This window comes from Chelon labrosus, assembly GCF_963514085.1.
Source record: "Chelon labrosus genome assembly, chromosome: 9".
Taxonomy (NCBI): domain Eukaryota; kingdom Metazoa; phylum Chordata; class Actinopteri; order Mugiliformes; family Mugilidae; genus Chelon; species Chelon labrosus.
Window position 1 is genome coordinate 11314429 of NC_140359.1, and position 14105 is coordinate 11328533.

The 14105-nt window shown below is 43.7% G+C and overlaps 3 protein-coding genes across 3 annotated transcripts; 2 read left to right on the top strand and 1 right to left on the bottom strand.

The window, feature by feature from the left end:
• Positions 1-490: 490 nt before the first annotated feature.
• On the top strand, positions 491-5792 carry gins4 (GINS complex subunit 4 (Sld5 homolog)). The gene is made up of 8 exons (XM_084550638.1): positions 491-963; positions 1050-1136; positions 3936-4049; positions 4140-4237; positions 4319-4407; positions 4552-4642; positions 4785-4889; positions 5152-5792. The coding sequence occupies exons 1-7, from the start codon at positions 865-867 to the stop codon at positions 4879-4881; spliced, it is 675 nt and encodes a 224-aa protein (XP_084406764.1). The 5' UTR covers positions 491-864; the 3' UTR covers positions 4882-4889; positions 5152-5792.
• Positions 5793-6948: 1156 nt separating this feature from the next.
• On the top strand, positions 6949-8575 carry ppp1r3c2b (protein phosphatase 1 regulatory subunit 3C2, duplicate b; the record flags this gene model as incomplete). Its single annotated transcript, XM_084550781.1, is given in 4 exon segments — positions 6949-7380; positions 7452-7485; positions 7487-7525; positions 7714-8575. Coding segments are annotated over 4 exon segments (996 nt in total). The 5' UTR covers positions 6949-7319.
• Positions 8576-9222: 647 nt separating this feature from the next.
• Positions 9223-12468, bottom strand: phyhip (phytanoyl-CoA 2-hydroxylase interacting protein). The gene is made up of 4 exons (XM_084550966.1): positions 11972-12468; positions 10495-10669; positions 10205-10322; positions 9223-10112 (listed from the first exon to the last, which is right to left on the bottom strand). Exons 1-4 carry the CDS (start codon positions 12137-12139, stop codon positions 9566-9568), a joined length of 1008 nt encoding a protein of 335 aa, XP_084407092.1. The 5' UTR covers positions 12140-12468; the 3' UTR covers positions 9223-9565.
• Between the last annotated feature and the right edge of the window lie 1637 nt (positions 12469-14105).

The following is a 14105-nucleotide window of genomic DNA, read 5'->3' on the forward strand; positions in this document are numbered from 1 at the left end:
AAAAGGCGCTGCTCGTTTGGACTTACCATCCAGCTCTGCTGTTTCTGAAAACATAAGCAAACTCGTAAAGTCGGACCTCTCCAAATATGTCCTGTTACAAAGTTGTGAATATAGCTTGTCACGTGTAGCAGGACCAGGACATTGTCAGAACCTACCTTACATGAATTAGAGGTCACTGTGAGCCCCTGGTCTCAGTAACATTTACTGGTTGGTTGGTGCAAGGCTAGAGGGCTAGACTGCCAGTGCTGACCTGAGACTGTACTATATACTGTCAGTGGTGCTAGCTAGCTCTAAATTCCGGCTAATTGTTAATCTGTCGTCACATTTCAAAAAGTGTACAAAACAATATTTCAAGGGGAGCAAATCAATTTTGTTTTCACTGTGATGAAAAATATACAAAATATGTTTAGAAAACTATTCACAAACGGTTACAAACGTTTAACATGTGTTCCCTGAATTGTGTATTTCAGGAAACCCTACTACTACACACTTACAATACCTCTTCTATATAACAAAAGATGTACACATTTACACCAACCATGATCGGAAATAGTGGCAATGACAATAAATTAAAGCATTTGATTTAACACCACGTGAACGCAACAATGTACAGAGACATCCTGTACAAAAAAATCGTTGCCTGTCAAGCATTACCCGGGGCCTGCAGACAGATCACCAAATCTCGCGAGAAATGTTCTCTTGGCGCGAATAAACAAGGAGCTTCGGTACCACTTGTAGTCTGTTCAGAGCATTTTTCTAAATTATTCAGGCTGAATTGGCTTAATTGCACGTTTGAACACACACGTTGTATTTTGCCGAAGAGTCGTGTTTTATCTGTATACGTTGTTGAAAAAAACACAAACTATGTCGGACGCTCTCTCTGACAACGGCAGCGACATCAACCACGATGACAGCCTGGAGGATGTTATGACCCCGGCGGAGCTGATCGCCAAACTGGAAGAAGTGAGCCGAAACAGTATTATTATTATTATTATAAAATCTATCAGTAGTGTCGTCTCGGTTATATGTAATATACGTGTCACTCTCAGGCTTGGCTGAATGAGAAATTCTCGCCGGAGCTGCTGGAGAACAAATCGGAGGTGGTGGAGTGTGTTATGGAGCAGCTGACTCATATGGTAACTACCCGGGGAATACCTTCTTCTGTGTGGGTTGTTTCTAGTGTTTAGCAGCATGCATGGTTCTTCTTGCATGTCTGAATAAACCAGTGACTGTAGCCAACTGTCATTTAAATATCTGATTAAACTGCAGTGCTGTAGGTGTAGTTATCTATGTTGTAATACGCTTTGCAATCTGCATATTTAAGTGTTCATAACACAATGTACTTTATATGTAAAAAGTGAAAGTACTCAGTCCTATGTTATATATGTAACTGCTTTGTGATTTCTGTAACTATTTCCTGTTTTCTGGTGCAAAGCACAATTTCTGTAGTGAAGTGGAGTGAATTAATTTTTATTTGCACAGCACCAGTAACAATCAAAATAGTCTCAAGATGCTTTATCAGAACCCAGAGCCTGAAATCCCCAGAGCAAGCACCTGAGATTAAAAAAAAAAATCCCTTTCTAAAGGGAGAAACCTTGAGTGGGTCAGAGAGAAGAGAAGAAGAAGAATCAGATGCAAGGAGATAAAGTCATGCATGCATCTGGATCAAACACATGTGCAGCGTGGGTGCATCACTGACAGTTGAAGTGAATAACATTGATTTTCTCCTCAGTGCAGTGTCCTGCTGCTGTTTGGCTGTACTGGCATTCATGTGGATGTTACATAGACCACCTACCTACGCTCTGTTGCGGACCTCACAACCCCACCCCATAGTAATGACCTTCCCCAACAGCAGCAGCAAACCTTCCCCAGCAAAGCTCAGTAGTAGCTCATCATAGATAACTTCAGATGCTGACCTGGCTTTCAGACTCCCCAAATAATAAATGATTGAGTATCGACAGGATGCGCTGGAATAATGATCAACAGAGGCACCCCCTGTCAGCCTATATGACCTAAAAGCTGTTACTACCAACGGTACCCTGGTGCCGGACACTAGAGGACACCCTCTGAAGGCCCTTGTCCATTTCGCCAGGAGTCAGAACTTAGGCTAGTGGTTTTAATATTGACGCTGATCAGTGTATACGGGATGGAAACGAGAGTATGTGATAAATGTAGGATTGATAGTGTGTGGATAGAGCCAGCGAGTATTAACTGTGAAACTACAGTTGAATATAAATGTGCAGATGCAGTGCATCATGGAAGGTCTCCCAGTAACCTAAACCTATAGCAGCACCACTACAGGATGGTTTTTTGAGATTTTTTCCAAATTTATTAAAAATAAAAACTAAGAAATCACATATACACAGCCTTTGCTCAATACTGTGTTGATGCACATTTGACAACAATTACAGCCTCAAGTCTTTTTGAATATGCCACAAGCTTGGCACACCTATCTTTGGGCAGTTTTGCCCATTCCTCTTTGCAGCACCTCCTCCTTCAGGTTGGATGGGAAGCATCGGTGCACAGATAGCTCCAGAGATGTTCAATCGGATTCAAGTCTGGGCTCTGGCTGGGGCACTCAAGGACATTCACAGAGTTGTCCTGGAGCCACTCCTTTGATATCTTGGCTGTATGCTTAGGGTCGTTGTCCTGCTGAAAGATGATGTCTTTCCCGCTATCCAGACTAGTCTCCCAGTTCCTGCCACTGAAAAACATCCCACAGCATGATGCTTCCACCACCATGCTTCACTGTAGGGGTGGTATTGGCCTGGTGATGAGTGGTGCCTGGTTTCCACCAAGCATGACGCCTGGTATTCACGCCAAAGAGTTCAATCTTTGTCTCATCAGACCAGAGAATTTTATTTCTAATAGTCTAAGAGTCCTTCAGGTGCCTTTTGGCAAACTCCTGGCGTTCTGCCATGTACCTTTTACTAAAGAGTGGCTTCCGGCTTGACACTACCATACAGGCCTGATTGGTGGATTGCTGCAGAGATGGTTGTCTTTCTGGAAGGTTCTCCTCTCTCCACTGAGGAATACTGGAGCTCTGACAGTTCTTGGTCACCTCCCTGACTGGGGCCCTTCTCCCCTGATCGCTCAGTTTAGACGGCCAGCCAGCTCTAGGAAGAGTCCTGGTGGTTCAGGACTCCACTGTGCACATTGGGAGCTTTGGAAAGCAACAGAAGTCTTTCTGTACCCTTCCCCAGATTTGTGCCTCAAGACAATCCTGTCTCGGAGGTCTACAAACAGGTCTGTGCTCTGACATGCACTGTCAACTGTGGGTCTGAATTTACCACAGGTGAACTCAAATCAAGATGTCGAAACATCTCAAAGATATCAGTGGAAACAGGATGCACCAGAGCTCAAATTTGAGCGTCATGGCAAAGGCTGTGCCATACTTACCATTATGTTTTATTTTTAATAAATTTGCAAAACCTCAAAAAAAAAGCTACAGCCCCAGATTAATTGTACTTTAAGTTCATCCCACATCTGTTGAACTAAAGATTATTTAGTACCCCAGAGATCAACATGACACTTTCAGATTCCTCATTTTGTTCAGCTCAATGTCTGAAGTAATCACTTTACAATAATATAAAACAGGTCATATGTGCTTGGTAAATTGAAAGATTATTCAATTTGTTAAATAGATTTAGGTTGATTTATTTTCTCTCAGTCAGGGAGAATTGATTTACATTCTCCTACACTATAACAAATAAACACTTTCTTTTGACTTATTGTTTACTTGATATGTATATATTCATTCATTCATAAAAACAGGTAAACTGGCAGGTGTATGTATTCAAAGTAAAATGCAACTAATATTTGAAGCAATACTCTGACATATTCCAAATCAGCTGTTTTTTATGTTCATTGTTGTAAGTCACCCTGAATAAGAGGAATATAAATGTCTGACAGCATTGTGACCTTTCCTCCAACAGGAATCCAACTTGCAGCGGGTGAAGAAAGGCGATTCAAAGGCCAGCATCCATCGCATGGAAATAGACAGGATCCGCTTCGTTCTCAGCAGCTACCTGCGCTCTCGTCTGCAGAAGGTCAGTCAGGTCAACTGCTCATAGTAAAATAAATCTCTGGTCTCACTTGGTGCCTCCTCACAAAATTGCCTGCTCTGTGTGTGTGTCCAGATTGAGAAGTTTTTCCCGCATGTCTTGGAGAAAGAAAAGTCTCGAGGTGACGGAGAGCCGTGTCTGCTTTCACCCGAGGAGTTTGCCTTTGCCAAAGAGTGAGTATAGAAGCACGAAGTTGTGTAAACTGCTGTGGTTGTCGTAACACTTGGGACTGAAAAAACATATCTGCGGTGCAGGTACTATGCGAACACAGAAACCTACCTGAAGGCCGTAGCACTGAAGCGCATGCCGCCCAACTTACAGACTGTGGATATGCTCAAAGCAGGTAAATGTCCTCACAGGCTCTCTTTATATTTGCTCAGACTTGGCTGACCCATGCCCGAAATATTTCTATTAGCATGCACTGAGAGATGGTGGCATTTGCGATGACATTTTCATTGACAACTATCCCGTGAATTCTAATATCCAGTGCCGGAGCCCTACTTGGACTCCTTTGTGTTTCTGCGGGTGAAGGAGAGGCAGGAAAACATCTTGGTTGAGCCTGAAACGGATGATCAGAGGTACGATATTCAACTTCATTTGATGTGTTGTTACTCATTTCCAAATCCAGTAGGTGGCAGTGTTAGCTTTTCACTCAGTGTTGTATTTTTCTGCATAGACATTAAAACAACAGTAACATCTCCACTGTGTCTCTTCCATCAGAGATTATGTTGTGGATCTTGAAGAAGGCTCTCAGCACTTAATACGGTATCGCACCATAGCGCCACTCGTTTCAAGCGGAGCCGTGCAATTAATTTGAATGTGGAGGTAGGTATAATGACTCTTGTCTGTCATCTTTCTCATTAACACAGTATTGCCCTCAGACACTCTTGCACAGACATCTGCTAATTTATTTCTACAGATCTTACATAAGCTTTGCCGTGAAATCTTATTTTTAGCTCTGTATTTTTGCAGAGTTCATTGTCTCTTGGCAACAAATAATGACAAAAGGGAATGTCTTTTAAAACAACCACAAGATGATGGACAGTTTAAGGTTAAATGCGCCTAACACATTGTTTTTATGTTGCAGGTTTGTTGTGCTGTTTTGGCTGCAGGAGATTGTAAAATGAGCCCTTCCTTATTTTCGTGAAATAGCCTGAAGGAGAAAAGGGCAGTTTTTACCGTTTCACACCAGGAAACACATTCTTCTTCCTGACCGAGTGAGAACTAACTTGAGCAATACAAATGGAAAGTGGTGCCATGTCCCAGAGAAAAAGGTCACTGCTAGTGAGAAGTGAAGACTGTGAGCAGACCCTGTTCGCTAAAGTAGTTTTGCAGAGCTGTGGTGTTATTTTTAGATGTTTATGCTCATAAATTTGGTTGCATAATTCTAATGCGTTCTGGTGTGTCGGGGTCTGTTTAATCTGCTAATTCATCATTATCAGTCCTGTTACTATATCCAGATGACTCTCGTCATTGCTCAGTAACAGGATTTATCAGATGACCCGAAGGTGTAATTTCAATCGTCCGCTTGGCATCACAGTGATTACCATCTTGAGGGGCACGTGATAATCTGTGTGTATGTTTGGTGCTTCACTTGGGTACCATAATAAGACAGTCCCTTTAATTAATATACATTAGTGTCATTGTAAATAATAAAAATATTGTTCACATTGTGATCCTCTTCACTTTTTTACATTATTACCATGCATCATAAGTCGAACTTTTATTTTTTTTTTAACTCTAAAGAATGTGTATAATATCGTCTTCTGAGCCATTATGGCCGTTAAAGATGGTTATGTAAGCATCTCAGAGGTTGCAGTCAGTTCCTTTTGCTGTGTATTGTCACATGGATTGCCCAGTAATTGGGTCTAATAAGAGGCTGAGAGAGCAGGCTGTCATCTTCTTAAACTGCACTGCATATCCAGCTCATATTGAATTAGAGATTAGGATAACACACTTATTTTTATATACAGAGTATGTTGATGATCTAGCAAGGGGAAAAAAATCAGGATTTCATACACAGTAGTACTACAAGTACTTGCATGCCGTTGTTCTCATTAAAATACTGGGTAATGAAATGGAAAATGCCTGTAAATATGGACGTGCAAGTGATTGAATGTTCATTATGTATTAATCATCGTACCCAACATTAACATTTCAACTAAAACAGCTTCCTAGATTTCTCATAATGCATTCTTTAAAAATAATCATATCTTAAACAGAATTTACACATCTCTCACATCAAAATTTGAAGTCATCAGTATGTCCTTTAAATGCATCTAAATAAGTCTGGATATTGTGCAACTTATATAATGTAACAATCTGCATGTGCCGTGGTTGACACACATTTTCTGTCATTTTAGCTGTTTATCAAAACATCAAGTTCCACTTATCTGATGCATATGGACTTAAAGTGCAGACTCTATAAAATCCAAATTGGAAGCAGAGCTCAGGAATTGCAGCTGGAAAATATGCTACCTATTTATTTTTTTAAAAAGTGATTGGACAGTGGACTTAAAAATCACTTTCACGGACAGGTGTGGAGTATCAGTTAAGTGGGTAGAAGGCCTGGACTTGATTCCAAGTGTGCATTTGCGCACTGTTGCTGTGCACCCACAGCATGCGTTCAAAGGAGCCCTCTCCCTCCCTCTAACTCTATATGGAGTAATACTTGAATTTCGTCCTTGATCAAGTGACTGACCCACTGAGAGTAGTTTGTAATCCGGTCCCCCTCAGCATCACACACGTTCAAGGACTGCGGGAGAGTGATCCCTTTAGGGCAGGAGCCAACTAGCAGAGTGCTTGGATTCAGGCCCAGACCTCAGTGGGGTCTGTGTCCATTGACAGGTCTGAGAATAGAGTCCAGGATCACTGGCATAGTTTCCACAGTGCGGAGCGGAATTACACACAACACGCCATAAACTGAATGTATATAAATCTTTATATACCGTCTGTGCAAGAGAAGCTTAATGATACATCAACACTGGACAACACAGGTGTGAGGTGGTAATACAAAGACTTGATTTTATATACAGTACATCTCCATGGCTAAGAGTTTGATCACATGTTCTTGTTCTAACAGTCAAATACTGAATCAAACTGAGTACAGGTAGCACATAAACATGAAAAATGAAATCCTAGACGGTTGTAAAACATTAGACATTACAGTTAACCACAAAGCTCGGCTGATTGGTCAGGAGAGTGAAGAGGGTGGAGTGTACGACATGGCATCTGAACCGAGGTAGTATAAATAGGATGTGCCAGATTCTTCTGTGGGTAAAGGGTGGACTTGGAGTAGCTAGCTGGGAGTCTGTAGGTAATACTAATTTTTTGTGATGTTATAATAGATTATAATTGTAACACTGACCTACTGCTTCTGTTTTCTAGAACTCCAGTCAACCACTGAGGGTTTTATTTTCATCACAACACCGGACTAGCAGTATGGAGATGTCCAGTACGACGTAAGCATTTTATTCAAACCTAATGTGCAGTGCTTCTGCTGCTGCTGCTGCTGGGATGAATTACCTTGCATCACTTCTTCACTGAATTAAAGTTACTGTCACAGTTTTGGTAACAGGTCACGTTGAACTCATTGATCACATTTTTAGGACAGCAGTCTTTATTGAAATCACTGTCTATTTCTTTTCAGTGTCCTGTCCATGGTTGGCCTGGGCTCAATGGCCCAGTCATCTGGACTTGCGGAGATTGCGGTCCGGCTCTGCTTGGACCAGCGTAAACAACTGTGTCCTCACGTCTGGGTTCCCATCCTGAAACCCCAGCGACCGTGCATCCGTCCTCAAATTTCAGAGCAGCTTTCCTCTGACATCTTGAGCTATGTGACCCACCCGTTCTCATCTTTCTTGAGCGACTTGGACGACGATGACGACGCTCTGCTGCCAATCAAGAACAAACGTGTGGTTTTTGCCGACTCACATGGGCTGTCTCTGACGGCCGTGCGAGTGTTTTCTGACGAAGAGGAGCAGCCTGACCTCCACCTGCTGCCGTCGCTACAGAGCTTGGGGAGCATGACGGAGGATGGCTACAGCTGCACCGTCAGCACCTGCTGCCCGGGAACACGACTCAAACTGGGTTTCCCACAGCCCTCTGCAGATTTCCAGGCCTTTCGTGCCAAACTGGCGGAGAGCATGGTTATCCTGGAGAACTGCAGTATTTCCGAACAGGCCCTCCAAGGCACCGTACGAGTCAGGAACATCAGCTTCCAGAAGGATGTGCGCGTTCGCATCACCTTTGACTCGTGGCAGAGCTACAGAGATGTGCCCTGCACGTACCTGCAGAAACGCTTCGGAGGCCCTCAGACAGACATCTTTGAATTTGACATTGCCATCCCTAAAGTGCTAGACGCCAAACGGAAGATAGAGTTCTGTTTAATGTATTTGCCGGGAGGACACAGTGAGCCTTTCTGGGACAATAACAGTGGACAGAATTATAGCATTGCTGTGTGCGTGAGCTCACATTTCTGCCGCGGGAAGAATCTGAGTGAAAGGGCATGACATACTCTGCCAAGGAATGATCACTATCTATGTGGCGCAAATTACATCAGGCATAGCTGAAAGTGTCATGAGTATTTTTATTATGTTTGCATTTTTTTCCACTTAGAAATTGTGCTTACTTGTTTTCAGTCAGTTAATAAGTGCTTTATATAAAAAATACTCTATAGCAGGTCAGTTTTCTTGCATTTAATTGTTTTTCAGTTTTCTTTTGCATAAAGCATCACACTCTGATCTCATGTCCTACATTTTGGCCAGTCACCGCCAAATGACTTACTGGGTCCACAGGGGAGGGGGGTTCCTTTCACTTTGGGCATTTCTGGGATTCCCGTGTAGGTCAGAGTGTACTGGGAAGGGATAAACTGATGTACCCATAGCGGTAACAGAGCTAATCTTAGCTCCGCACTGTTAACAAAGCTGAGGCGAGCCGTCAGAGAGTTGCTGCAGGGAGCGCACCTTTCTACTGTGTTCAAGACCGCAACACATCCTGTGGTTTTCGCCGTTTGTTCTGCAGTAAAAGTTACAAACGCAACATTCAGTTTTTTAGGAGACGGAACATCTGGCTGTGACTTTGTGGAGAGGGTATCACAATATTGTGGAAATAATTTCTATAGAAAAGAAATGATCAAGTCGTGTTAAATTATTAGTTATGGGGGAAAGAACACACACATCAGAGCGGAGTCGATGAAAAAGCATGAGAGAAAACATAATGAAGAGAAAACTTATGAGTCAACAAGGAAGCTTGTTGTGTTTTGCTCAGCAGTCATGCATGGTCATTCACGGTATATCCAGCTGTAGCTCTTCAATACACAAATCTTCTATTTAAAACACACTATTCTAGTTCAGGCTGGGAGATAGAGGGGGAGCAGCACAGAGACACCCCAAGAGGTGGCTGGTTCCACAGTGTTTTGACCTACAGTTCTCTGGGCTCAACTGTATTTGTCTTTATGCATTGCAGGCGCCCAGGTCTGTTTACTAAACCAGCGTTTCCCCTCAGCGCCCCACGCTGATGTTGCACACTTTGCAGCTCGGGTCTTTCTTGGCGTTGGCTGTGGTCAGACTCATGAGCTGGTGGTGCCCGCTGATCTGCTCCACGCTGCCCTGATCCAAATGAACCGGCTCTGTGAAAAGCAACTCGAGGATGACGTCGCTGGCGTGGCAGTACAGAGGCTCCTCCCCCTGCCTCTGGGGGGCAGTGTATGTCAGGAACGGGTTGGAGGCCAAGTCCAGCATAGGGAGACGGGTGCGGCAGAAGGTATCGCCCTCTGTGCCGACGGGGGCCAGCACCAGCACCACATAGTGGTAGGCTGTGTACATACAGTAGAAGTCTGCAAAATACAGGCAGATGTTGGGGTTCAGCAGGTGTCCGGCTGGAATTTGGAACCGCAGGGGCCCGTATGGAGAGTCTTTAGGGGGGAGGCCTGTATCAAACTCTGTGTTGCAGCTGAAGAAGACGCCTTGCAGTTTGCCGTTGATGGGAGAGCCATGACTCCCACTGCTGTCCTTTAGGGCCGGTCTCATCAGTCCCCCACATTCCTTCCTAAATCAGGGCACAAAGAGGAAAAGTATTACACCTAAGTCCTGTAGCCACTGCTTTGGGTACAGACTAAAGAGAAAGACTGCAGCTCTGACCTGACATAATCAAAGTAGTCTGGGTGCTGGTTACGATAAAACATAGAGAACTTCAGTAGCCTCCCTGCAGAGCCTTTGGCCTTGTCGAGAAGCTGCTGCAGATGTTCCATGGCATAGTCTGCAAAAATGATATTTTTTTTTAAAGTTATATAATCACTACAGCTACTTTCAAATGCTAATGGTGCAGTTTTATGCCACTTCTGTGCAGTGTACATTTTGTCCTCATCTCATATTCCATTGCATACATAATCAGTGGTGTTACCTTAGCTGAAAGACATTAAATGTCTTACCCCCAGTGCAGAACTCCACCACCTGGCTCCACTCTGACACCAGGTAGTCACCGTCTGGCTGTCGGACGGCCGTTTGAACAGCCACACAGTACTCTGTCCGCGGGCTGAGGAACCAGTGTCCTCTCACTGCCATGGGCAGAGGCACGGCCTTGGCCACCAGCTTGGTTGGCACATCCTGCAGGAAAGAAGCGACATCAGGGACAGGATGCAAGGCTATAATAGGCCGCTGTGGGCTACATTTCAAAGTTAATGTAAATGAAAGCGGTTAGTCGTAAATTTCCCTCCATAAACTTTGCCTTTTTAGCGTTATATTCCATTTCAAGGCCAGGCTGCTGTAGCTAGGATACCGCTGATCAAACCAGCGGCTTTGTTTTGACCAAGGCCTCTAAGAAGCACAGCTAATTACTACAGCCTCAGAGGACCGCACATCCATGGCAACATCTCTGATGCAAGTTTGTTTGTGCCACTTTGTATATGAGAGAGAAAACATATCCTCACTGAGTCCTAGCCATGCACTGACTTCACAAATACACTTTTTTTCATCCTTGAATGCTGGCTGCAATAACTGATCATAATTACGATCAGTGTGTTGCATCTGCAACGAAGGGAGATTGTAAATATGGGACCCTTTTGAACTCAGCCTTATCAGAGTAATCAAATAGTACAGCTACTGAGAAGGACACAGTGTTTGAAAGGAAACATATAGCTAAATGCTAATGCTTTGTAAAATTCTCACAATGACTGCTAACATGTTGGTGTTAATCAGGGATGATGTTTTCTACATGTTCAAGATCATAATTTAACTTGTGAGCTTGCTAACTGTGCTAGCTCTGTGGGTCGTGCTGCTAGCATGGCTAAAAGTAAATTAGCTAGCTGTTAGCTGGTGGCTACAAAAAACTCCTTTCACACTTTGAGACTAATAGTCCCTGACAAATGCATTTATAAAATAAAAAGCAAAGCAGTTAAATATTTCTTGTTTCTTTGTCAGTTTATGTCTGCGTTTTCTGGAATGAGTCTAATCTGTGAATTTAATGATGTGCATTGGAAGTAATTAACATGGAAACTGTTCTGTGCTCTTGTCAGTTTTTGTCCACTTTAAGAGGAAACAATGTGCAAGTGAGTCAGTGGCCTAAAGCTGTTGACTGCACGCATTTTCCTTTTCGCCTGTATTGGATGTGACTGAAAGGGCGCAACTGTAGTTTTCTGTGTTCCGACTTAGTATCAAAGGCAGACAGACACATCTGTTAATCCAATTAGACTTCAATAAAACTCGCGTTTTCCTGTCTCGTTCTGGCTGCACATTGTTATTTTTAAAGGGCATACAGCACAAGGATGAGTTTCCTAGCCAATCATGTGGTGAAAATTGATTGCTGTGGATCTGGACCATGAACCTAGACAACACAGTGGAGCAGATAGCCTTCAGGGAGAGGACGGAGGAAGGTAGGTGAGGTCATGCAGCATTTTCAAATATTCAGACCCTGTGTTTAAAGCGGTTGGGGTCCCCGCTCTCTTTGCGGCTCAGGTCAATGAAGAAGTGTGTGGCTCTGGCCGTGTCCTCAGGGGTCATATCCCACATGATGCGGAAGGAGTCACAGGTCACCTCGCAGATCTGGATGTTGCAGGGAGTGGAAAGAGGGGCGTCCATTTCTGTTAAAATTAGAGGTAAAACCGGCTCATTAGTCGTGAGTGTAATCTAGGACTGTAACAGCAAAGCTGAAGATGAGCAAGAGATTAAACTGTGCCACAAAGAACTATGAAATGAAAGTGTGCAGCTGCTCAAAAACACCACGGCTGAATGCACTCATCCGGAATCAAATTAACCTTTCATTAAAGGGTCTGTGAGTCAGCTTTTCATTCACTTTCTTGCTCTTTTTTACCCCTCCTCCTCCCTTTTCTTGCCCTCAACTGACATTTCCCACCATTACACAACTCGATTGGCTCCCAGCTGGGTGACTGGCCTCTGCTTTCACCGTGCATTTCATAATCCACCTACAGCAGTCTCCCGGCAACCACACGGCTGCAGCCTCCCTCATCCCCCTCCTGTAATTTTCAAGGAAGGAAGGGGTCACAAACAAATATGTTCCTGCAGCGGTCAGCAACAATTTAAACTGAAAGGAACTTTTGAAATATTTTTCTGCTTGCCTTCTAAACAGCCAAGCAAGAGAGCTCCCTGCCGCTCAAGGGAAATCTTCAAACGGCAATTTTCTGTGAAAATAGGGAGGATAAAGTATCAGCTGCAGGTGATGTACGATCATCTTTACTTAGATCCAGGCTGCTGCACAAAGCCTTGAGTACCATCGCGGGGGTAATCTATTGGCCAGTCAGTGTTTATTTCATTACCTGTCACCTTCCTTCCTCTTAACTGATGCTAAGCCTCTTCAGTGCCTGAACAATAGTTCTGTTATTCCCTGGGTCATCTCTTCCTCCATAGTATGTTTGTAATCTTCATCCCACAGTTTGCTATTGCACCTGTCTTCCCCCGGTATAGCTGCCTGATCAAGATAAGAATTTTCTCCCTTTTAAATTTCAGCATCTTGACACCAAAGCAGCACATTGTTTCGCTTATTAAGAGCCCTCTCACACTGAAAACACATGCAGATAGATGTGACTAAAAATAACAATGACAACAAGCTCAGTTTCTTGTCTGTGTGATCCTACAAATGCTTGATGTGGAGTCAGCGTGTGACTGCTGGGTCTGTTAAAGGTGCTCTCCAGTCAGTATGATGGACGGGCTGCACCGGCTCATTAAAGCCTGTGAACTGTGAAATTTGTGCTATAGCTCGTTCACACGGGGACCAGGAGAGAGAGACAGAGAGAGAGCGAGAGAAAGCCGTTGCATCACGCACGTGCGATTCCATGCGTCTGTTTTCCAGCTGCTGTTCTCATTTTTTTTTTTTTTTTTTGTACCCTGGTGTCTTTTCACAGAGAGAAACTGGGGCAAGAGTAGATCCTCACAGGACAAGTCATCAAAGCCCCATGCCTCTGCATGTTGTTCCACTTTTGGATCGAATACGTGTGAACACAGTTCAAGCGAAGGTTTCCACACTATTCACACGAGCCCTCATTTAAAAATCTGTCTGCACCAATCAATGTGGGCTAATTATCTCCACGGTGATACTCTTGATAGGCAGCTGCTCCAAATAAGGCAAATGAGAGCTCGCATCCTAAATGATCATTTATCTTTAAGTGCTTGCAGTGGATTGATAGTGCTCAGTTACAGTTCTTATCCTAAATGGCTTAACACATACAGATGTTGCAGCTGCAGTAATGCATACAGGGCAGGGCAGCTCCCTGGTTCAAAGCCACTGTTTGTTTCTGAGAGAATTATCTAAAACACATTCTGGTAATTGCATGAGAGGGAGGAAGGAAAGCCACAATTTCCTCGGCACAGCTTTTAAACCAGGGAGTGAAACGGCTCCATTTGTAACTGATATTGTCTGTTCAATTGAGTTCCATAAAGAAGCTGTTAAAGCTCGCAGAGTCGAACCAAGCGTTACCATTTAGGAGAATGAGCACCAGTCTCATTACATGAACCAGCCGGTGCTGCTGTTTGAAATGTGCTCACAGTCTCATGCAAGATGACATAGGTGGGATGCAATAAATGTCCAAAG